Source organism: Pristiophorus japonicus, chromosome 11 (genome assembly GCF_044704955.1).
Source record: "Pristiophorus japonicus isolate sPriJap1 chromosome 11, sPriJap1.hap1, whole genome shotgun sequence".
NCBI lineage: Eukaryota > Metazoa > Chordata > Chondrichthyes > Pristiophoridae > Pristiophorus > Pristiophorus japonicus.
Window position 1 is genome coordinate 215,138,064 of NC_091987.1, and position 24,779 is coordinate 215,162,842.

Sequence of the window (24,779 nt, forward strand, 5' to 3'; positions counted from 1 at the left end):
CCTAATTGAGTGAGTTGGGCAGTCGGGTGGAAGCTGTTGGGCCAAAATGCAATGTAGAGTTATGGGATGAGTTGCCAGGGAAGGTCACTGACGTGCAAATGGGTTAAGGAGGAAACTAGCTGTGTTTCTGGAGAGCATTGATTTGAGGGTGTGAAGCTGGGTAGATGCTGTCTTGATCTTCTCGAGACGTTGCCTGTTGCGCTTCCTGGCAAATTGTTGGCACAACAGAGGGGCTTGCTAGGCCGCTTCAGATGGGGCTAAGTCCAGGTGTAGGCCAGAGTGGGTAAGGACAACAGGTTCTCTTCCCTGAAGGACATTAGTGAACCAGTTGAGTTTTTATGACCGCGTCATTAATTTTTTTTTGTGCAAGCCTAGATTTATTAAATTCAGTTTTCCAACTTGCCATGACCACTCTGTTATTGTACCCGTTGAACAATGGCTTGGTCAAAAAGTGACCAGCTTGGTTGGACTTTTGGCCTTCCCCTCGTCCTAGAAATTCTGAGGGCTAACTTTACAAGTTAACTCTTCTGCCGTGAGCCCTCACTCAATAGGGTTGCATCAGCCACATGGTTATTGTGCTGAATTAACATCCCAGAGGTCATGGATTTAAATCTCACAGTAGCAAATCGTATATAAATCTCGTTATTTCCGGGTTGGCACCATGAAGTGTGTCGGATTGTCATCAAAGCTCAACTGGGTCACTAATGCCCCTCAGAGAAGGGAACCCACTGCCCCTAACCAGTCTGGCCTACATGTGACTCCAATCCTGCACTGTGTGCTTGACTCTTGATGTCCCTCAGGACAACTAGGGATATTGGCCACAACCCAAGAACAAAGATAGGAACAGGAGAAGGCTATTCAGCCCCTCGAGCCTGTTCCGCTATTCAATGAGGTCACGGCTGATCTAATTAACTCCACTGACCCTCCTTAGTTCTGTAACCCTTAATACCCTTGCCTAACATAAATCTATTAATCTCCGTTTTGAAATGTTCAACTGACGCCGCTCCTCACCACCTCCAACCTCAACAGCTTTTTGGGGAAGAGAGTTCCAGATTTACATGAATACAAAAGCAAAAGACTTTGGAAATCTGAAATAAAAACAGAAAATGCGGGACATACTCAGCAGGTCAGGCAGCATCTGTGGAAAGAGAAACCGAGTTAACATGACTTTTTGTCATGATGACCGTTCTGTCCTGAAGCATTAACTCTGTTTCGCTCTCCACAGACACTGCCTGACCTGAGTGTTTCCAGCATTTTCTGTTTTTATTCCAGATTTCCACACACAGATTGGACAGTCGGGCGTGGAGAGGAACAACATTCCTCCAGCCCCCCCCCCCCTGGATCGTGGCCATTCCAGTTTCCTTTGACCAAGGACAGCGTGCTCGGACCTGCATAACCAGCCCTCCCATCGAGGGGCACACCCCGAGAGCACCAACACATGTGATCGACCGTCTTGTGTTTCAGACATTAGGAGTATTTGTGGAGACTGCAAGGTGATTCGCAGCTCTCCTGTTGCCTGATTGTTTGTTCCGTGAAATCCCTGGTGCCTGTCTGCTTTCAGGAAACGTGTTTTCTCCACTCCACACCAACCCAGCTGAATTATTTTCCATTTCATTGCAGCGATTGATTTTGTCGGCATGTGGGGGTGCTGAGGCTCGACTGAAAAGCACTACATTGATTTCTTCCAGTCTGTGTGCGAATCTGGCATTGAGACGCTGAGTGTTTGACGAACCCGCTGAGTTGCTGGTCAATGCGGTGATCGCAAAGTGCCGTCTCTCATGTCAGGAAATTCACTTCAATCTCTTCTTTTCTTTCCTCTGTCCCTCCGTCATATTAGGCTGTTTTCGCATGTGGACGACCCCTTCCTGGATGACCCTCTTCCTCGAGAATATGTTCTGTACCTGCGGCCCACTGGACCACTGGCCAACAAACTCTTCGAGTACTGGCATCAGTCGCGGCAGGTTTGCGGCAAAAACAAGGCTCACAACATCTTCCCTCACATCACGCTCTGCCAGTTCTTCATGGTGAGTGTCTGGGGCCTTTGCAGCTCATTTCTGGGGAAAGTCAGGTGTTTAATTTAAATCGTAGAATCATATAGCACAGCAAAATGCCATTCGGCCCATCATACCTGTGCTGGAATGAGTTATGTGACAGGGCCGGGTGGGGTGGAGCTGTTTTTTTTTTCTCTCCTCTCTTGACTCGACTCGTGTGAGGGTACAGGCTTCCTCGGGGGGGCCAGCTGCCCTGTGGTGCCTCGTGCGCTTGCCCCTTCTTTGTGAGGGTCAGCAGGCTGTCTGGCCAAGGAGGGCATCACAGTTGGCGACTCAAACCATTATATCCACACATACTCACTTTCAGAGGTGTCACTGGATACGGATCAGGGGCAGGAACCCCAGTTGATTTGATCCCCTGCACCCAAACCCTGCCGCCCCCCCCAATCCCCCCCGCTCTGAGCCCAGGAATGCGGAGGCCAGTTGTAATCTGGTAATGGAGCACAGCCCAGGGACTGAGCCAGGATCTGCTGGTCTGTGGGACGCGGTACCACAGGGGCAGTGCTTTTACCCATGATTCCATTGGGAACACTTTTGTTAATATAATCGTTTCATAGCATGCAGAAAATGTCTCTGGGGAGGGTGTGTAACTGGGTCCGACATCACTGTGGGGAGGGGGTGTAACTGGGCACTGTGGGGAGGGGATGTTACTGGGGTTTATAGCACTGTGGGGAGGGGATGTTATTGGGAACTGTGGGGAGGGGATGTTACTGGCGTTTATAGCACTGTGGGGAGGGTGTGTTACAGGGCACTGTGGGGAGGGGGGTGTGGGCACTGAGGGGAGGGTGTGTTACTGGGGTTTATAGCACTGTGGGGAGGGTGTGTAACTGGGCACTGTGGGGAGGGTGTGTAACTGGGCACTGTGGGGAGGGTGTGTAACTGGGCACTGTGGGGAGGTGGTGTAATTGGGCACTGTGGGGAGGGGGTGTAATTGGGCACTATGGGGAGGGTGTGTGTGCACTGGGGAGGGTGTGTAATTGTGCACTGTGGGGAGGGGATGTAACTGGGCACTGTGGGGAGGGTGTGTAACTGGGCACTGTGGGGAGGGGATGTTACCGGGCACTGTGGGGAGGGTGTGTAACTGGGCACTGTGGGGAGGGTATGTTATTGGGAACTGTGGGGAGGGTGTGTAACTGGGCACTGTGGGGAGGGGGTGTAACTGGGCACTGTGGGGAGGGTGTGTGGGCACTGTGGGGAGGGTGTGTGGGCACTGTGGGGAGGGTGTGTAACTGGGCACTGTGGGGAGGGGATGTTACCGGGCACTGTGGGGAGGGTGTGTAATTGGGCACTGTGGGGAGGGGATGTTATTGGGAACTGTGGGGAGGGTGTGTAACTGGGCACTGTGGGGAGGGTGTGTAACTGGGCACTGTGGGGAGGGTGTGTAACTGGGCACTGTGGGGAGGGGATGTTACCGGGCACTGTGGGGAGGGGATGTTACCGGGCACTGTGGGGAGGGGATGTTACCAGGCACTGTGGGGAGGGTGTGTAATTAGGCACTGTGGGGAGGGGGTGTAACTGGGCACTGTGGGGAGGGGGTATTACTAGGCTCTGTGGGAAGGTGTGTAACTGGGCACTGTGGGGAGGGGGTGTTACTAGGCTCTGTGGGGAGGGTGTGTTACTGGGCACTGTGGGGAGGGTGTGTTACTGGGCACTGTGGGGAGGGTGTGTGACTGGGCACTGTGGGGAGGGTGTGTGACTGGGCACTGTGGGGAGGGTGTGTGACTGGGCACTGTGGGGAGGGTGTGTTACTAGGCTCTGTGGGGAGGGTGTGTTACTAGGCTCTGTGGGGAGGGTGTGTGGGCTCTGTGGGGAGGGTGTGTGGGCACTGTGGGGAGGGGGTGTAACTGGGCACTGTGGGGAGGATGTGTAACTGGGCACTGTGGGGAGGGTGTGTGTGGGCACTGTGGGGAGGGTGTGTGACTGGGCACTGTGGGGAGGGTGTGTTACTAGGCTCTGTGGGGAGGGGGTGTAACTGGGCACTGTGGGGAGGGTGTGTTACTAGGCTCTGTGGGGAGGGTGTGTGGGCACTGTGGGGAGGGGGTGTAACTGGGCACTGTGGGGAGGATGTGTAACTGGGCACTGTGGGGAGGGTGTGTTACTAGGCTCTGTGGGGAGGGGGTGTAACTGGGCACTGTGGAGAGGGTGTGTTACTAGGCTCTGTGGGGAGGGTGTGTGACTGGGCACTGTGGGGAGGGTGTGTAACTGGGCACTGTGGGGAGGGTGTGTAACTGGGCACTGTGGGGAGGGTGTGTAACTGGGCACTGTGGGGAGGGTGTGTAACTGGGCACTGTGGGGAGGGTGTATTACTAGGCACTGTGGGGAGGGTGTGTAACTGGGCACTGTGGGGAGGGTGTGTGACTGGGCACTGTGGGGAGGGCGTGTAACTGGGCACTGTGGGGAGGGGGTGTGACTGGGCACTGTGGGGAGGGTGTGTGGGCACTGTGGGGAGGGGGTGTAACTGGGCACTGTGGGAAGGGTGTACGGCGCTGGGTGCTCAGGATGTGGCAGTGAGTGGGACTGACTCCGGCTGGTGGTGGTCATGTTACAGTGCGAGGACAGCAAAGTGGAAGGTCTGTGTGAAGCCTTGCAGAATACAGTCAGCCGATGGAAAGAGACTTTTCCTCTCCCCCTTTCCCTGGAGCTGTACACGTCATCAAACTTTATCGGTCTCTTTGTGGAGGAGGAGAGCGCGGAAATCATCAAGAAATTCGCTGCGGATTTTGCAGCTGAGGCTACGAGTAAAGCAGGTGGGTAATCTGACCAGCGGTGACCATTAAACATTCTGTTACCAAGGGCGATGAATATGAGACCGGGGATGAAATTGGACTTGAGTGGGGGATGCAAAACGGGCAGAATTGTGTTATGCCGTGGCTCCGTGGGTAGCGCTCAGTCAGAAGGTCGTGGGTTCAAGTCCTACTCCAGGGACTTGATCCCATAATCCACATTGACACTTCCATTGCAGTACTGAGAGGTAGATGTAATACATCTCATGGCACTATTTTGAAGAAAAGCAGGAGGAAGTTCTCCCCGCTGTCCTGGGGCCAATATTTATCCCTCAACCAACACCACTTAAAATAGATTATACGATCATTTTACCTCATCGCTGATTGTGGGAGCTTACTGTGCGCAAATATGTTCCTGCGTTTCCTCCATTACAACAGTGGCTGCACTTTAGAAATACATCATTGGCTGTAAAAAGCTTTGGGACATCCCGAAGGTGTGAAAGATACGATATAAATGCAAGTCTTTCTTTCCATTTCCTGTCTGTCTGTCTCCTTCTCTCCGATCTCTTGCTCCTGCGCTCTAGTGTGTGAGCTGTTTAGTAGCGTCTATGGATTGATTTTTGCTAGTTAAGGGATATGGATGGAGCCCTGGAGGTTGGGATACAGATCAGCCATGATCTCATTGAATGGCGAGACAGGTTCGAGGGGCTAAATGGCCTCCTCCTGTTACTATCTAAATAATTTTCTCAGTTAATTTATTCTTTTGTCTCCGTCTCTCTCTCTCTCTCTCATAGATGTCCGTGTTGAACCCCACAAGAAGCAGCTCCATGTCACGCTCGCGTATCATTTCCAGCCCAGTCACCTGACTGCGCTGGAGAAATTGGCTCGCGGCGTAGACCTAAAGCTGGGCTGCGATTGGGTAGCTGCTGTTTATTCCCGTGATATCCGATTCGCTAATCACGAGGTAAGTAATCGCGCGCGGTCGGGGGGTGGGGAGGGGGGAAAAAGAGTCTGCGTATCGACAAACATAAGCTTATATTCTCTCGAGTCGCGAAGATTATAGGGTGATCTGGTCGCTGATCGAGGTGTTTAAGATGATTAAAGGAGTTGATCGGATAGATAGAGAGAAACTATTCCCTCAGGTCGGGGGAGTCCAGAACAAGGGGCCAGAACCTTAAAATTAGAGCCAGGCCGGTCAGGGGTGATGTCAGGAAGCACTTCTTCACACACATGGCAGTGGGAACCTGGAACTCTTTTCCCCCCCCCACCCACCCCCAAAAAGCTGTTGAGGCCGGGGGTCAATTGGAAATTTCCAAACTGGGAATGCTAGATTTTTACTAGGCAAGGGTATTAAGGGTTACAGAACTATTGCGGGCAGATGGAGCTTAAAATACAGATGGGTCATGATCTAATTGAATGGCAGAACAGACTCGAGAGGCTGAATGGCCTCCTGTTCTGAAATTCCTTCTTGTATGTGCTTCTCAAAAAGCAGCAGGAAAATGTCAAATACACAGGCTGTGTTTGGTTAGTTTGTTTCATGGAGCCTGGGGCAGTTACTGGCACACAGTTACCCCTGTGTCCGCTTCACTTCCAGTAAACTGACACCACTGTTCAGTACACCATCAACCCTACATGTTGTTTTTGATTGGACAGTAATGTAGGGTTTGTTGTTAAGTGACCTGTCTGTTTGTTGAGTGGGATGTCTGGAAAATTCTAAAATATAAACAGACTCCAAATATTGTCTAACGTGTCTATTGATACCACTGTGTCAGCCAATGAGCTAGCAGTATGTCTATTGGCACTATCAGCCAATGAGCTAGCAGTGTGCCTATTGGCACCACTGTCGGCCAATGAGCTGGCAGCATGTCTATTGGCACCACTGTGTCAGCCAATGAGCTAGCAGTGTGCCTATTGGCACTATCAGCCAATGAGCTAGCAGTGTGCCTATTGGCACCACTGTCAGCCAATGAGCTGGCAGCGTATCTATTGGCACCACTGTGTCAGAGCGGGTCTTGTGGCAAACAGAATCTATTTAAAAAGTCACTGCAAACCACTGCAGCATTTCCCGATAAAAGAAGAGTTATTTTAGCAGCAATATTTTAATGAGCGTAAAATCAATCCCAGTCACTGACGGCAGTGCGGTCTCCAGGCATGTGACGGGGGAATTAGCCAATCATCTCCATTCTGGCCGGGAATAGTGGTGTCACAACATGTAGCCAATATTGTGCACTGAGTATCCCAGCTTTTTGGAGGAGGTGATAACGATTGGACTTGGTTGTGCTCTGGATAAATGTAAACAGCTGTTTCTTTTATATTTGCCAAATAGTTAGCTGTGGTTCAGTGGGTGGCACACTCGCCTCTGAGTCAGAAGGTTGTGGGTTCAAGTCCCACTCCAGGGACTTGAGCACATAAATCCAGGCTGACACTCCCAGTCAGTGCTGAGGGAGCACCGCACTGTCGGAGGGGCAGTACTGAGGGAGCGCCGCACTGTCGGAGATGCAGTACTGAGGGAGTGCCGCACTGTCGGAGGGGCAGTGCTGAGGGAAAGCCGCACTGTCGGAGGGACACTGCTGAGGGAGCGCTGCACTGTCGGAGGGGCAGTGCTGAGGGAGCGCCGCACTGTCGGAAGGGCAGTGCTGAGGGAGCGCCGCACTGTCGGAGATGCAGTACTGAGGGAAAGCCGCACTGTCGGAGGGGCAGTACTGAGGGAGTGCTGCACTGTCGGACGGGCAATGCTGAGGGAGCGGCGCACTGTCGGAGGGGCAGTGCTGAGGGAGCGCCGCACTGTCGGAGATGCAGTACTGAGGGAAAGCCGCACTGTCGGAGGGGCAGTACTGAGGGAGTGCTGCACTGTCGGAGGTGTCATCTTTTGGATGAGATGTTAAACCAAGGCCACATCTACCCTCTGGGATGGATGTAAAAGATGCCATGGAACTATTTTGAAGAAGAGTTAGGGGAGTTATCCCCGGTGCCTGGCCAATATTTATCCCTCAAACAATATAACAAAAACCGTTTATCTGGTCATTATCACATTGCTCTTTGTGGGAGCTTGCTGTGCACAAATTGGCTGCTGTGTTTTCCACATTACAACAGTTACTACACTCCAAAAGTACTTCATTGGCTGTAAAGCACTTTTGAGACATCCGGTGGTCGTGAAAGCTGCTATATAAATGCAAGTCTTTCTTTTCTTTCAATGGGTTCTCTTAAGCTGGTCGGTGTGACCTGTAACCTCAGTGTTTCCCCTGCTCTCTTTCTGACAGACTCTGCGCGTGATGTACCCGTACACACCTCAGAATGACGACGAGCTGGAGCTGGTGCAGGGAGATTTTATATTCATGTCCTCGATTGAGCAGAGCAGCACGAGTGAGGGCTGGATATACGGCACCTCCCTGGCAACAGGCTGCTCGGGCCTACTTCCGGAGAACTACATAGCCAAGGCGGATGAATGCGACACTTGGGTCTTTCACGGGTAAGTGGCGTTTCACCCGTCCGTGTAGCACACCGTGTCATATCACCATCGTCGGGGCAACAGGAGGAGAATCGAACAACATAAAAAATGGGAGCAGGAGTAGGCCATTTGGCCCATTAAGCCTGCTTCGCCATTCAATAAGATCATGGCTGATCTGATCATGGACTCAGCTCCACTTCCCTGTCCGCTCCCCATAACCCTTTACTCCCTTATCGCTGTTCTAAAACTGAGATGAGGAGGAATTTCTTCTCGGAGGGTTGTAAATCTGTGGAATTCTCTGCCCCAGAGAGCTGTGGAGGCTGGGTCTGAATATATTTAAGGTGGAGATAGACAGATTTTTGAGCGATAAGGGAGTAAAGGATTATGGGGAGCGGGCAGGGAAGTGGAGCTGAGTCCATTATCAGATCAGCCATGATCTTATTGAATGGTGGAGCAGGCTTGATGGGCCAAATGGCCGACTCCTGCCCCTATTTCTTATGTTCTTATGACTACTTATTCTGAAACTATGCCCCCTAGTTCTAGATTCCCCCCGAATGGAAACATCCTCTCTGCATCTACCTTGTCGAGCCCCCTCAGTATCTTATATGTTTCAATAAGATCACCTCTCATTCTTCTAAACTCCAACGAGTAGAGGCCCAACCTGCTCAACCTTTCTTCATAAGTCAACCCCTTCATATCCAGAATCAACCTCGTGAACCTTCTCTGAATTGCCTCCAATGCAAGTATATTCCTCCTTTAAATGAGCCTACGTTCCCTTCTACCTCTGGGTAATTGCAGTGTTTAATGACTGATGTCATCAATGAGGAGATAGTGAGTGCGCCATTCTTAAAGGGACACCACCAATAAACTAAATTAAACACACAATTCAGAAAGGAACCTCATCAAATTAAATTAAAATTTGGTTCCGGGGATTGAGGTGGGGGGCTGATGAAGCAGTCCAGTCCCTCTGGTGCCCCCTGGTTGTGGAAGGCCCTAAGCCTGCTGGCAGTCACTGCGTGCTCCCTCTCCCAGCACACCTGGGCACGGACAAGGCCGCGGGAGAGCAGCAAACCGCACCTTCTCCAACCGAGAGCCAGAGCCACTCTGGTGGCGACCTCGGAGAGAGGCCTCGGGACCGGCTGAGGGGAAAATTGAAAAGCAATGCCATAAAAGTGAGAGACTCGAGAGGTAACTAACTAAACCTCACCAGCCGGGTTTATTTCGGAGGCCAGCTTTGCACGCCGCCTGACTTTAGACGCGATGGAGGTGAACTACTGTAGAATCAAGTGGGGCATAAAATGGGCGCGCGTCTCAAACCCGCCTTGGGAGTCAAGTTAAAATTCTACCTTTCTTTGGACTAAAAAGATTCAAATAATCCAAAAATCTTGATTTTAAACAGCGCAAAAAAAATCACAGCAAAGTGAGAATCTGGTACTTTTAAAAGAATGTGTTTGTCAGATAACTTGGGATAAGGCACTTTGAATTGGCAGGGGAAGGAGATCGAGTTCATTTTTGATGAGTTGGGCTCTTTATTGTTGGGCTTTGCTGGGACAATATTTATCCCTCAGCCAATGTCATTAAAATAGATGATCTGGTCATTATCACATTGCTGTTTGTGGGAGCTTGCTGTGCACAAGTTGGCTGCCGCGTTTCCCACATTACAACAGTGACTGCACTCCAAAAGTACTTCATTGGCTGTAAAGCGCCTTGGGATGTCCTGAGGTTGTGAAAGATGCTATATAAATGCAAGTCTTTACCATTTGGTGAGAGCTGAGGATATTTGTGCAGTCTCTGTGGTTGAGGGGAACATTATCTTAATTGAAAAGGACAGAGAGTTCCAGAATCTTCTGTACAAAGTCCTTCCCTGATTAATTGATTGGAAAGCACAATCACCCAATGGTCCCGGTTCATTGGCAACGTGTTGGCGTTTACACATTGACGGCATGTCTGATTTTGCCGCTGATGTTCCTGTGCTGCCAGTGATGCGCCATCTCTGTGCTGGGACTTATTGATCCGGAGACTCATGTCATCTCCTCCCACTTTGTGTTTGCTCAGATCGAACTCGTTTCTCACTGCGATCGCCCCTGCTGGAGCCAGTCTATGCGACGGGGCTTATCGCAGGAGGCTCCAGGAGGAGCAGGGGCCGGGCGAGGCTCTGTCGTTGCCCGCCAATGTCATCTGTCAACCCATGCCGGTAAGTTGCATCGTAAGGAGCCAGCATGATGTTCACCGCACCTTCCGTGGAGACCCACGAGGTCCAAACCTGGACCTGTGACAGTCACACGTGGAGCCTCCCACTGGAGGCCACTGTTCGAGCAAATTGTGTGTCATAGAAACATAGAAATTTACAGTGCAGAAGGAGGCCATTCCGGCCTATTGTGTCCACGCTGGCCGACAAAGAGCCGCACGGCCCTCGGTCAGCAGCCCTAAAGGTTACATATAAACCTATGAACAATGACAGAAAGGCAAAGAGCACCCAGCCCAACCAGTCCGCCCCACACAACTGCGATACCCCTTTATACTGAAACATTCTACACTCCACCCTAACTGGAGCCATCTGATCTCTTGGGAGAGGCAAAAACCAGATTTAAAAACCCAGTCCAATATCGGGAGAAAAAAATCTGCGAAAATTCCTCTCCGACCCATCCATGCGATCGAAACTAGTCCAGGAGATCATGCTGGCCGTATTCTATTTCCTGCAGTGCTTACTATTATATCTGTGCCATTCAAAATAAGGTCATCCAGTCTAATCCCGAATACTAGCTCTAGGTCCGTAACCCTGCAGGTTACTGCACTTTAAGTGACCATCCAACCATCTCTTAAAAGTGGTGAGGGTTTCTGCATCCACCACTCTTCCAGGCAACGAGTTCCAGATCCCCACAACCCTCTGCGTAAAGAACTCTCCTCAAATCCCCTCTAAACCTTCCACCAATCATCTTAAAGCTATGCCCCCTCGTTATAGACCCATCCACCATGGAAATAGGCCCTTATTATCCACTATGTCCAAGCTCCTCAATACTTTGTACACCCAAGGTCTCCTCACAACCTCCTCTATTCCAATGAGAACAAACCCAGCCTATCCAATCTGTCCTCATAAACTAAGATTCTCCATTCCAGGCAGCATCCTAGTAAATCTCCTCCGCACCCTCGCTAGTGCAATCACATCCTTCCTATAATACGGCAAATAGAACTGCACGCAGTACTCCAGCTGTGGCCTAACCAAATTATTATACAATTTAAGCATAACCTCCCTGCTCTTATATTCTTTGCCTCGGCCAATAAAGGCAAGCATTCCGTATGCCTTCTTAACCACCTTATCCACCTGGCCTGCTACTTTCAGGAATCTGTGTGGGCAAGCACTCCAAGGTCCATTTGTTCATCTATGCTATTAAGTGGCCTACCACTTAATGTGTATACCCTTTCCTCATTAGTCCTCCCAAAGTGCATTACCTCACACTTCTCTGAATTAAATTCCATTTGCCACTGCTCTGCCCACCTGACCAGTAGATTGATATCCTCTTGCAGCCCATGACTTTCCTCTTCATTAATATTGGCTGTGTGATTGATAGTGTCGTCTGCAAACTTCTTAATCATACTCCCTATATTCAAATCTAAATCGTTGATATATACCACAAAAAGCAAGGGACCCAGTACTGAGCCCTGTGGAACCCCACTGGAAACATCCTTCCAGTCACAAAAACATTCATCAATCGTTACCCTTTGCTTCCTACCTCCAAGCCAATTTTGGATCCAACTTGCCAATTTGCCCTGTATCCCATGGGCTTTAACCTTCATGACCAGTCTACCATGTGGAACTTTATCAAAAGCTTTGCTGAAGACCATATATACTACATCATACGCACTACCTTCATCGACCCTCTTGGTTACCTCCTCAAAAAATTCAGTCAGGTTTGTCCATCTTCCCTTCACAAATCCGTGCTGACTGTCCCTAATTAATCCTTGCCTTTCTAAATGTAGATTTATCCTGTCTTTCAGGATTTTTTCCAATAATTTTCCCACCACTGAGGTTAGGCTGACAGGCCTGTAATTACTCGGTCTATCCCTTTCTCCCTTCTTAAACAAGGGTACTACATTAGCAGTCCTCCAATCCTCCGGCACCATGCCCAGATCCAAAGAGGACTGGAATATGGTCAAGGCCTCTGCTATTTCCTCTTTTACTTCGCTCAACAGCCTGGGATGCATTTCATCCGGGCCTGGGGACTTATCTACTTTCAAAGCTGCTAAACCCCTTAATACTTAATACTCACTATATTTATTTCATCCAGAATAATCACACTCCTCCTTGATAGCAGTATCTGCATTGTTGATATATTTGCAAGTCCAGATAGTGTGTGACTTGGAGGATTAGTCTCACTCCTCCTGCACTTTCTCTATTTTTTCCAAACAAGTATTTGTCCCAGTGCCCTGTTGAAAGTTGCTACTGAATCTTGTACCACGACCCTTTCAAGGCTGCGCGTTCCAGGTCACAACAGCTCGCTGTCTTTTTAAAAAAAAAAATACCTGTTTTTCTTTTGCCAATTATCTAAAAGCTGTGTCCTCTGGTTACTGACCCTCCTGCCACTGGAAACCGTTTCTCCTTATTTATTCTCAAAACCATTCATGATTTTGAACACCTCTATCAAATCTCCTCTTAACCACCTCTGCTGCAAGGAGAACAACCCCAGCTTCTCCAGTCTCTCAACGTAACTGTAGTCCCTCATCCTCGGTACCGTTCTGGTAAATCTCTCTTGCACCTTCTCCAAAGCCGTGACAGCCTTCCTGACGTGCGGTGACGAGTTAAGCTGAGTTGTGGATTTTCTGGCACTTGACGTCCCTGTTGTTTGATACCAAGTGTGTATAGTCTGCCACCTGCTGATAACATGGTGCAGCACAGGATGGGCCAAAATCCTTCTTCACCAAAACATCTTCGCAGAGTTTTCCATCAGGGGCTGGGGTGTGCAAATATTGACACATACCTGGGGACACCCCTGTCCTAACTTTGGAAAGACAGTGTCAGCTGCCAAGAGGAGAACAATGCTGTTGTTACAGTAAACTTCTTTTTTTTTTTAAAGTTAGTCAAATGCTACAGAGAAATCAACAACAAATACAGAATTGTTGTGACCTCACAAACATGGTCATATCCTTTCGCAGGTCCCAAGGGCTCAGGACTCTAATGTGAAAATCTGTGGCCTAAATGTTGGAAGATTTAGGGAAGATGGGAGACGCTGAAGATATGGGTGGATGGAGGGGGGGGATTTCAAACTCCAGGAGGAACATTCCCAACCTGCCTCATTTTCCGGGGGGAGGGAGGGGGGGTCAGATTAACTCTCCTCCACCCCTGGAGTGGCTGGACAAAACGGCCGGAGCAGGCTTCGGGCAACCGCTGGGGTTACCATGGTCAATGCACTCGGGCCAGAGCGGGAAGTGACAAGTCTATCGATTTGCGTAGGCTTGCCACCAGTTTATTTTTTTATTAGAGCAGAGGAGGTTAAGAGGAGATTTGAAAGAGGTGTTCAAAGTCCGGAGCGGTTTTGATCGAGTAAATAAGGAGAAACTGTTTCCAGTTATTTTTACTCACTCCCAATGTTTTAGAGACGCAAATGACGGAACGTGTCACGTGACACCACCTGCCTCTACTCGTGTCAGTAAATGCAGCCAGCCAGGGCCTGGGGGGGGGGGGGGCGCGTGGAACCAGCACAGGAGCTCCTGAAGAGTTTCGCCTGCACGTTCCACTGGGGAGTCGCTATTGGGTCGAACAGGGAATCTAGGCCAAACTTAATTTTTTTTTTTAATTCGTCCATGACTGTTGTAACTGGGCCAATCCACAAGCTGATCATTGGAATCAGTCTGCACTGGAAGGGGACCCAGATAAAAATCAGCTGGTTTCCTCCAGAGGGTCAGAAAAACTATTTGTTCTTGCTGTTTCCTCTGCTAGAAGTGCTGGTTGTCTTGTGAAATGGTCACGTGCTTTGTGTTGTCACAGATGGTGTCTAAGACATCCCGGTCCGGCCCCCAGAAGCGAGACCTCTACGTTTGCCGGCACGGGGAGAGAATGGATGTGGTTTTCGGAAAGCACTGGCTCTCTCGGTGCTTCGACACAAAAGGTTTGTTCCTGTCCCTGTGCAGTGGCTGCGCTGATTGTCAAAGCCACTCGCCTCACAGCCAGTCCGCTTTCACTACTCCTTCTTGCTTGAGCGCATAATGTTAGGCTGACACTCCCAGTGCAGTGCTGAGGGAGCGCTGCACTGTCGGAGGTGCCGTCTTTCAGATGGGACGTTAAACCGAGGCCCCGTATGCTCTCTCAGGTGGACATAAAAGATCCCAGGGCACTATTTCGAAGAAGAGCTGAGGAGTTCTCCCTGGTGCCCTGGCCAATATTTATCCCTCAACCAACATCACTAAAAATAGATTTTCTGATCAAATTATCACAATTGCTGTTTGTGGGAGTTTGCAGTATATAAATAGGCTGCCACGTTTTCTGCATTATAACCGTGATTACATTTTTTAAAATATTTCATTGGCTGTAAAGCGCTTTGGGATGTCCTGAGGTTATGAAAGGCGCTATAGAAATGCAAATCTTTTTTTCTTTTTCCTTTCTGGGAAACATTTCTGTGTGCTCGGTGACCTCCTGTCTCTTGTCCCAGTGGAGATTCTTCGTGTCGGGCCGAGTCTCGTGCAGGTTATTCGAATATCCCTGCTGATCCCAATCTTGTGTCTGCCTCGTGGCGAAACACACACTTTTCAGGAGGAATCTTCTGCTGGTGATTTGGAATGGGAACATTGGATTTTTTCACCCTGACGCTGTGGCCTGGGTTGTGTTCAATTCTTCGCCTTAACGTCACTTTTTGCTGAAGCCCCATTGGGGCGCAAACTGATCAAGCCGATTGATCAAGGTGATCCATACAACCCTCGGCAATCTTTGCGCTCCCACAATTCTGGCCTTTTGCACATCTCCGATTTCATCGCTCCACCATTGCCAGCCGTGTCTTCAGCTGCCTGGGCCCTAACATCTGGAACTCCCTCCCTAAACCTCTCCGCCTCTCTTTCCTCCTTTTTAAGATGCTCCTTAAAACCTACTTCTTTGACCAAGCTTTTGGTCACCTGTCCTAATATCATCTTGTCTGGCTCGGTGTCAAATTTTGTTTGGTAACGCTCCTGTGATGCGCCTTGGGACATTTTACTACGTTAAAGACGCTATATAAATGCAAGTTGTTGTTGAGTACATGGGCTGGCGTTGCCAAGGTGCAAATGACTGGAAATTCCGGTCGTCATCTGCAGCGGTGTGACCGAGTAAATACCAAGGCTGTTCACGAATGCTCGTGGCACCCGAAGGTTCCTGCGGTACATTGTTACCCGAGACTGAGCTGCACCCAAAGACGGGAGGGCTGATAGATGGCCATCGCTCACTCGAGGCCTGCAGTTCTCCATGGATTTTATTAGATCTCACTCCCTCCTGCCTTGAAGGCAACAGCCAGCATTTTGTGATGTTTGTCTTCTGTTTTGTTGCCCGCAGATGTCACTCGCTCAATGCCCCGACTTAAGCCGGCAACCTACGGCAAATAAAACTCCCCTCGGCGTTACGAGTGTGCTAATTCTACATCCCATTTTGCTGCAGGGATTTTATTCACTCCTCCTGTTTAAAGAGTTAATCTGCTGACATTTGCTTTTGAAATAGGTAATTACATACGGTCCAATTTGAACATGCCACCGGTTCTGCCCCAGAGAAGTGGTGGTTACAGGGACTATGAGAAAGACGCCCCCATCACTGTGTTTGGTTGCACACAGGCCAGACTTGTAGGTGAGTTAATTCTGTCAACACTTTTGACTGTTCATTTATAATTTATAGTTGTTTGTTCGATAAGCAGACTCGATGGGCCTCCTTCTGTGCTGTACAGGTTGCTTCTGCACCCCGCCCTGTAAATCTTGGATCTGCTGGGCCTCACACACTCACCTTGGTGGGCCCACCGTAGAAGATAGCTTGGTCCTAGATCTCTGGAAATGTGGCTCTGTGCCTTCATCTTTTTATCTCAAGGGGGCTGGATTACAGAGGGGAGGAAGTGACGCTCCAGTTGTACAGAGCCTCGGTCAGACGTCGTTCTGAGCATCGTGCCTCGGGAAGGATATTTTGGCCTTGGAGTGGGGGCAGGTCAGATTTACCAGAGTGATGCTGGGGCTTATTGGGTTCAGTTATGAGGACAGGTCGCAAAAAAGGCTGGATAGCCTCTTGTTGGGTTAGGGTTAGGGACACGCTGGGCCCTAAATGGCCTCCTTCCATGCTGTAAACATCTATGATTCTAGGCTTGTATTCTCTCGTTTGGAAGATTGAGGGGTGATCTAATCAAACTGTTCAAAATGTTAAACGGATTTGATGGGGTAGATGCGGAGAAACTGTTCCCTCTGGTGGCGGGGGTGGGGGGGAAATCTAGAACAAGGGTGCGTAACCTTATAATTAGAGCCAGGCCGTTTAGGAAGAAAATCAGCAAGCTCTTCTTCACACAAAGGGTAGTGGAAATGTGGGAAGGCTGTGGATGCTGGAGGTCAGTTGTAGCTTTCAGGACTGAGGCTAATAGATTTTTGTTCGGTAAGGGTATCAAGGGATATGGAGCTAAGCGGGGGGGAGGGGGGAGAAGGTGGAGTTGAGGTATGGATCAGCCATGATCTGATTGAATGACAGATGAGGCTCGAGGGGTTGAATCATAAAATCTAAAAACAATAACGACACAGAAGGAGGCCATTCGGCCCATCGTGCCTTTTGAAAAAGAGCTACCCAGCCTAATCTCACCTTCCAGCACTAGGTCCGTAGCCCTGTCGATTACAGCTCTTTAAGTGAATGGCTGCCTCCTGTTCCTGTATGGAAGCTGTAACTTCAGGATCTCTGGTACAAATTGGCATTCCATCCCTTTGTGGTGCATTAGTGATATATTTTCTTTTTATATCTCTCAAAGTGTCAGTGCACCCATTTACCCACCAAATTGCTCTAGAGTTCCAGGGACCACGGGTTTGACTAGCCTGTTTCTGGTCTTGGGCATGACCAGGTCAAATTTAAAATTCAGAGTTTATGATTGGTTAGAAAACTAGGGCTTTACCACCAGTGTTCAACCAAGGAAGATGCAATGGGCTTGAACACTGGGAGAGCAGGGTTTAATTTCCTACTTAATCCACAGACAACTGATTTGTTGGCAAAGTGATTCCTGTTGGATCATTTGAGAACAGTAGTGTTCTCTGTCAGAAAAATTGATGCACCCTGCATTTTTGGAGGATAAAAGATTTACAATCTGATCTTTCAGTTCCCGCACACTCTTTAATATCGTGCCATTTAGTTTAGATTGCCTCTTAGTTTTAAGTGCAAATTTGACTGAATTATCTGGGCAATAAGTGCCAAATTTCTGATGCTCAGTGTAGCCCAAGTTGGACACCTCCGCCCTCAGTCGTTATCTGAGCTACCAAACAGCCCAGCTACGTTGTGACTAAATGTAGCACTGTGGCCAAAATTGGCTGATTTGCAACCTGGTTTTTAAATCCCTCCATGGCCTCGCCCCTTCCTATCTTTGCATTCTCCTCCAGCCCCACAACCCCCGCGATGTCTGCGCTCCTCTAATTCTGCCCTCCTGACCATCCCTGATTATAATCACTCAACCATCAGTGGCCGTGCCTTCTGCTGCCTGGGCCCTAAGCTCTGGAACCCCCTGCCTAAATCTCTTTCCTCCTTTTAAGACGTTCCTTAAAACCTATCTCTTTGACCAAACATTTGGTCATCTGCCCTAATTTCTACTTGCGTGGCTCGGTATCAAATTTTTTGTTTCTTAGTACTCCTGTGAAGTGCTTTGGGATGTTTCACTACGTTAAAGGCGCTATATAAATACAAGTTGTTGTTGTTGACTGAATACAGACTTGGCTATTGAATCGGAACCTTGCCAATGTGTGTCGCCCAGTTCCATACTCGGCACAGCACTTACAGCTAAGAACATAAGAAATAGGAGCAGGAGTTGGCCACCTGGCTCCTTGAGCCTGGTAATTTAATAAGATCATTGCTGATCTGACCCTGGCCTCAACTCCACTTCCCTGCCCGCTCCCCATAACCCTTTATTCCCTTATCGCTTAAAAATCTGTCTATCTCCACCTTAAATATATACAATGACCCAGCCTCCACAACTCTCTGAGGTACAGAATTCCATAGATTTACAACCCTCAGAGAAGAAATTCCTCCTCATCTCAGTTTTAAATGGGTGGCCCCTTATTCTGAGACTATGTCCCCTAGTTTTAGTTTCCCCTGTGAGTGGAAATATCCTCTCTGCATCCACCTTGTCGAGCCCCCTCATTATCTTTATATATTTTGATAAGATCCCCTCTCATTCTTCTGAACTCCAATGAGTATAGGCCCATCCTACTCAACCTTTCCTCATAAGTCAAACACCTCATCTCCAGAATCAACCTAGTGAACCTTCTCTGAACAGCCTCCAATGCAAGTATATCCTTCCTTAAATACGGAGACCAAAACTGCACGCAGTATTCTAGGTGTGGCCTCACCAATACCCTGTACAGTTGTAGCAGGACTTCTCTTTTTTTTTATATTTCAGCCCCCTGGCAATAAAGGCCAACATTCCATTTGCCTTCCTGATCACTTGCTGTACCTGCATGCTAACTTTTTGTGTTTCATGCACAAGGACCCCCAGGTCCCTCTGTACTGCAGCACTTTGCAATTTTTCTCCATTTAAATTATAATTTGCTTTTCTATTATTTCATTCAAGTGATTAATATAGATTGTAAATAGTTGAGGCCCCAGCACTGATCCCTGCAGCACCCCACTAGTTACTGTTTGCCAACTGGAAAATGACCCATTTATCCCAACTCTCTGTTTTCTGTTAGTTAGTCAATCCTCTATCCATGCTAATATATTACCCCCAATTCCGTGAACTTTTATCTTGTGCAGTAACCTTTTATGTGGCACCTTATCGAATGCCTTCTGGAAATCCAAATACTCCACATCCACTGGTTCCTCCCCTCCCCTCCCCGCATCCACCCTGCTCGTTACATCCAGCAAATTTGTCAAACATGATTTCCCTTTCATAAAACCATGCTGACTCTGCTTGATTGAATTATGCTTTTCCAAATGTCCCACTACTGCTTCCTTAATAATGGACTCCAGCATTTTCCCAATGACAGATGTTAGGCTAAGTGGTCTGTAGTTTCCTGCTTTTTGTCTGCCTCCTTTTTTAAATAGGGGCGTTACATTTGCGGTTTTCCAATCTGCTGGGACCACTCCAAAATATGGGGAATTTTGGTAGATTACAACCAATGCATCCACTATCTCTGCAGCCATTTCGTTTAGGACCCTAGGATATAAGCCATCAGGTCCAGGGGACTTGACTGCCTTTAGTCCCATTATTTTACTGAGTACTACTTCATTAGTGATTGTATTAAGTTCCTCCCTCCCTATAGCCCCTTGATTATCCACTGTTGGGATGTTTTTAGTGTCTTCTACCGTGAAGACCGATACAAAATATTTGTTCAATGTCTCTGCCATTTCCCTGTTCTCCATTATTCATTCCCCAGTCTCGTCCTCCAGGGGACCAATATTTACTTTAACCACTCTTTTCCCTTTTATGTGCCTATAGAAACTCTTGCTATCTGTTTTTATATTTTGTGCTAGTTTACTTTCATAATCTATCTTCCCTCTCTATCATTCTTTTAGTCGTTCTTTGCTGGCTTTTAAAAGTTTCCCAATCCTCTGGCCTCCCACTAGTCTTGGCCACATTGTATGCCCTTGTTTTCAATTTGATACCATCCCTTATTTCCGTAGTTAGCCACGAATGGTTATCCCTTCCCTTACAGTCTTTCCTTCTCATTGGGATATATTTTAAATTTATTTATTTCCCATTTTTTCCTGCTTTGACCCCACTTTCTGATTCACCTTTATGTTTATACATTCTGTCCCTTCCTGGCATGCTCTGGTTTTCATTTCCCCCAGTGCTAACCTGCTCGATTGCCTTCTCCTTTATTCTTTGAATTTTAAAATTTTCGCTCACCTGAATCCTCTCCCGCACCAATTAGTTTAAAGCCCTCTCTACAGTCCTAGTTATTTGATTCGCCAGGACCCTAGTCCCAGCATGGAGCTGTTGGGGGAGCTCCCTTTCAAGCCACCCTACTTGGAGGGTGATAGGCAGTCCCTCGGAATCGAGGAGGACTTGCTTCCACTCCAAAAGTGAGTTCTCAGGTGACTGAACAGTCCAATACAGGAATTACAGTCTCTGTCACAGGTGGGACAGACAGTGGTTGGAGGAAAGGGTGGGTGGGGAGTCTGGTTTGCCGCACGCTCCTTCCGCTACCTGCGCTTGTTTTCTGTATGCTCTCGGCGACGAGATTCTGGGTGCTCAGCGCCCTCCCGGATACTCTTCCTCCACTTAGGGTGGTCAGGTGTCAGTGGGGATGTTGCATTTTACCAAGGAGGCTTTGAGGGTGTCCTTGAAACGTTTCCTCTGCCCACGCTGGAGGGTAATAAGGACGTAGAAGAGGAGACCAGGGAAAGGGTTTATATGAAGTTGGAGCTGAAGAATATGTGCTTGGATGAATCTGATTGCCCGATGTGTTTGACTTGCAGGTGAGGCTCTGCTGGAGAGTAAATCGCCCATTGATTACGTGTACTGTTCACCCTCGTTACGCTGTGTGCAGACCGCATTCCACATACTGAGAGGTAATCAAACTGCTGCCTATGTTTACACATCCCTTCCTCGCCTCCCCGTGCCCAATCTCGGCAACCTCCTCCCAGTTCCATGTCCCTCTTTGTAACGGACTGTTCTTTTGCATCACGACATTTGTCTTCGTCTGCCTGCCTCTCCGCTCTGTTGTCATGACCGAATCGTCAGCCATGATGCCTCTGCATTGTTGAATTCTCTTCCCAGACCCTTTGGATTTGCTGTATCTCCTTATCTTACACCCCTCACCCTGCATTCCCCCGACACTCCCACAATAGACTTGCTCAAAGCCTATCCCTTTGACCACAGGCCACTCGAGGCTGTGCCTGTGGAACCCGTACCCCAGTGAGAGTCAGTGTGTGTGGAACTGTACCCCAGTGAGAGTCAGTGCGTGTGGAACTGTACCCCAGTGAGAGTCAGTGTGTGTGGGACCCGTACCCCAGTGAGAGTCAGTGTGTGTGGGACTGTACCCCAGTGAGAGTCAGTGTGTGTGGGACCCGTACCCCAGTGAGAGTCTGTGTGTGTGGGAGTGTACCCCAGTGAGAGTCAGTGTGTGTGGGACTGTACCCCAGTGAGAGTCAGTGTGTGTGGGAGTGTACCCCAGTGACAGTCAGTGTGTGTGGGAGTATACCCAGTGAGAGTCAGTGTGTGTGGGAGTGTACCCCAGTGAGAGTCAGTGTGTGTGGGACTGTACCCCAGTGAGAGTCAGTGTGTGTGGGACTGTACCCCAGTGAGAGTCAGTGTGTGTGGGACTGTACCCCAGTGAGAGTCAGTGTGTGTGGGAGTGTACCCCAGTGAGAGTCAGTGTGTGTGGGACTGTACCCCAGTGAGAGTCAGTGTGTGTGGGACTGTACCCCAGTGAGAGTCAGTGTGTGTGGGACCCGTACCCCAGTGAGAGTCAGTGTGTGTGGGACTGTGTACCCCAGTGAGAGTCAGTGTGTGTGGGAGTGTACCCCAGTGAGAGTAAGTGTGTGTGGAACTGTACCCCAGTGAGAGTCAGTGTGTGGGACTGTACCCCAGTGAGAGTCAGTGTGTGTGGGACTGTACCCCAGTGAGAGTCAGTGTTTGTGGGACTGTACCCCAGTGAGAGTCAGTGTGTGTGGGAGTGTACCCCAGTGAGAGTTAGCACCTTCGGAAGTGACGTGGATAAAGTTTTGAGGGACAAGCCTGTAGTTTATGGTCCCCAGATTTGGAGATGCTCCTTTTACTGAATGAGTTACTAAATCGGTGTCCTTGTATCTCAGGACTTCAGCAGGAAACCCAGATCAAGGTTCGGGTGGAGCCTGGGCTGTTCGAGTGGACCAAGTGGGTGTCGGGGAATACCTTGCCAGCATGGATGTCAGCAGAGGAGCTTGCAGCAGCAAATCTGGGGACTGACACAGCCTACCGGTAGGAACTGGCCCAGAAAGTACTCGCCAAACCCCAGCATTCAAATGGTGCATACTTCCCCTTTGTCAGGGTCAAGTCAATTGATCTTGAACCAACTTATGGGAAAGATTTAAATCCTTTGACAACCCACATTGGTTTATGTGCAGAATCATCGAATGACACAGCACAAAGGGAGGCTATTCAGCCCATCGAGCCTGTGCATTTGTGTGTTGGGGTGTCAAGCATTTGAACCACTCAGTGGGAGGCACCTGAGGTCAAAGTTCCTAATCTGGGGTTGATATTATATCTAATCAGAATTGAGTCCACGTAACTTTGGGGAAGGATTGAGCAGGCTGGTGCTCTTTGACTGGTCGAGGCATTCGCTAGGTGGGTGCCAAGTGTCAGCTTTGGCTCAGTTGGTCACACCCTCACCTCTGAGTCAGAAGGTCGTAGGTTCAAATCCCACCCATAGACTTGAGCACAAAAATCCAAGCTGACACTCCCCATCATCATAGGTGGTCCCTCGAACGAGGATGACTTGCTTCCACGTGAGTTCACAGATGTTTCAATGAAGGATCCGATGTTCCATCCCATTGCAGTGCTGAGGGAGTGCCGCACTGTCGGAGGGGCAGTACTGAGGGAGTGCCGCACTGTCGGAGGGGCAGTACTGAGGGAGTGCCGCACTGTCGGAGGGGCAGTACTGAGGGAGCGCCACACTGTCGGAGGGGCAGTACTGAGGGAACGCTGCACTGTCTGAGGGGCAGTACTGAGGGAGTGCCATACTGTTGAAGGGGCAGTACTGAGGGAGTGCCATACTGTCGGAGGAGCCGTCTTTCGGATGAGACGTTAAACCAAGGCCCGGTTTGCCCCCTCAGGTGGATGTAAAATATCACTTTGCCTTATTTCGGAAGAGAGCAGGGGAGTTCTCCCCGGTGTCCTGGGGACAATATTTATTCCCCAATCAACATCACTAAAACAAATTATCTGATCATTATCACATTGCTGTTTGTGGGAGCTTGCTGTGTGCAAATTGGCTGCTGTGTTTCCTGCATTGTAACAGTGAGTGCACTTCAAAAAGTGCTTCATTGTCTGTGAAGCGCTTTGAGAGGTCCGGTGGTCATGAAAGGCGATGCAAGTCGTTCCTTTCTTTTATGTGGAAAAACTGTTGCCATTTGTGGGTCAATCTAGACAAGAGGGCGTGAATATAAGATTGCCATTAACAGATGAAAAAGAATTTAGGAGACTGAGTGGTGAGAATGTGAAACTCGCTGCCACAGGGATGGTTGAGGCGATGATGCCTCTAAGGGGAGGCTTGACGCATAATGAGGGAGATGGGTAGGGGGGGGCAGCATAGGAAGAGGTAATTATAGTGGGAGGAGACTCATGTGCATGACGAACACAGGCATAGAGCATTGGGCCAAATGGCCTGTTCCAGTGCTGTAGATTCTACGTACTCTTTCCATGGTTAACTTTCAATAGTTTATATTGTTTGGCATTTTTTTTTTTAAACCTTGCATTTATGTTTTCATTTAAATTTATTACATCACAATGTCAGAAGTGCCTCAAAGCTCTTCATGTATGATGAATTATTCTGAAGTGCAGCATCTGTCAGCAAGATCCCACGAATGGCAATGAGATATCAGTGACCGGGGATGTTGACCGGGGATGGGAGGAACTTCCTACTCTTTGTGAAGCTTAACACTGGAACACATTTCACTGCATTGCTAAAGTGTAACTGAGAGAATGGACATATAATCCCGAGCGTTTGGAAGAATGTGAGCTGATCTCATTGAAATGTATAAAATTCTTGGAGGGTTTGACGGGGTAGATGCTGAGAGGTTGTTTCCCCGGCAGGGGAGTCACGAACCAGGGGTCACAGTCTCATGAGACAGGGTTGACCATTTAGGACTGAGATGAGGGGAAATTCAGAGGGTTGTGAATCTTTGGAATTCTCTGCCCCAGAGGGCTGTGGAGGCTCAGTCATTGAGTATATTCAAGACTGAAATCGATAGATTTTTGGACTTTAGGGGAATCTAGGGATATGGGGATCGGACGGGAAAGTGGAGTTGAGGTCAAAGATCAGCCATGATCTCATTGAATGGCGGAGCAGGCTCGAGGGGCCGAATGGTCGACTCCTGCTTCTATTATATTACAACATGCCCCTGACTTTCTTTGGCTCCTGCCAGGGAAGCACTTCTACAAGTTTTGGTCGAGAACACATTGGATGGGGAGAGAAAACCATCTCGCACCATTGTCACCGGTGCGGGGAGTTGACACAGCATCAGGCCGCCTGTCTCTTTCCCTGTTTGTCGCTGTTTTGCTTTCATGTTGTGTCACTTTCTAACTAATGTTTGTATATTGCAGACCTCATTTACAGGCAAGCAAACTGGTGATTTCAGAACCCTATGAGACGTATATTAGCAGGAGTTGCCAGGTGATGAGGGATATCCTGGCTGAATGTAAAATCAAAGGTAACTGCAAGACTCATTGTGAACAA

The 24,779-nt window shown here is 48.9% G+C and overlaps 1 protein-coding gene across 3 annotated transcripts in view; it reads left to right on the plus strand.

The window, feature by feature from the left end:
• The window catches only part of LOC139276479 (ubiquitin-associated and SH3 domain-containing protein B-like), a 149,304-nt gene that overhangs the window by 117,287 nt on the left and 7,238 nt on the right, over window positions 1-24,779 (plus strand). For all 3 annotated transcript variants that reach the window (XM_070894539.1, XM_070894541.1, XM_070894540.1), the window contains 10 exons: window positions 1,838-2,024; window positions 4,600-4,798; window positions 5,569-5,738; window positions 8,035-8,243; window positions 10,278-10,416; window positions 14,206-14,326; window positions 15,898-16,020; window positions 20,821-20,913; window positions 22,159-22,303; window positions 24,647-24,753. In XM_070894539.1, the coding sequence (XP_070750640.1) occupies window positions 1,838-2,024; window positions 4,600-4,798; window positions 5,569-5,738; window positions 8,035-8,243; window positions 10,278-10,416; window positions 14,206-14,326; window positions 15,898-16,020; window positions 20,821-20,913; window positions 22,159-22,303; window positions 24,647-24,753 (1,493 nt within the window). The remainder of the gene's footprint in view (window positions 1-1,837; window positions 2,025-4,599; window positions 4,799-5,568; window positions 5,739-8,034; window positions 8,244-10,277; window positions 10,417-14,205; window positions 14,327-15,897; window positions 16,021-20,820; window positions 20,914-22,158; window positions 22,304-24,646; window positions 24,754-24,779) is intronic.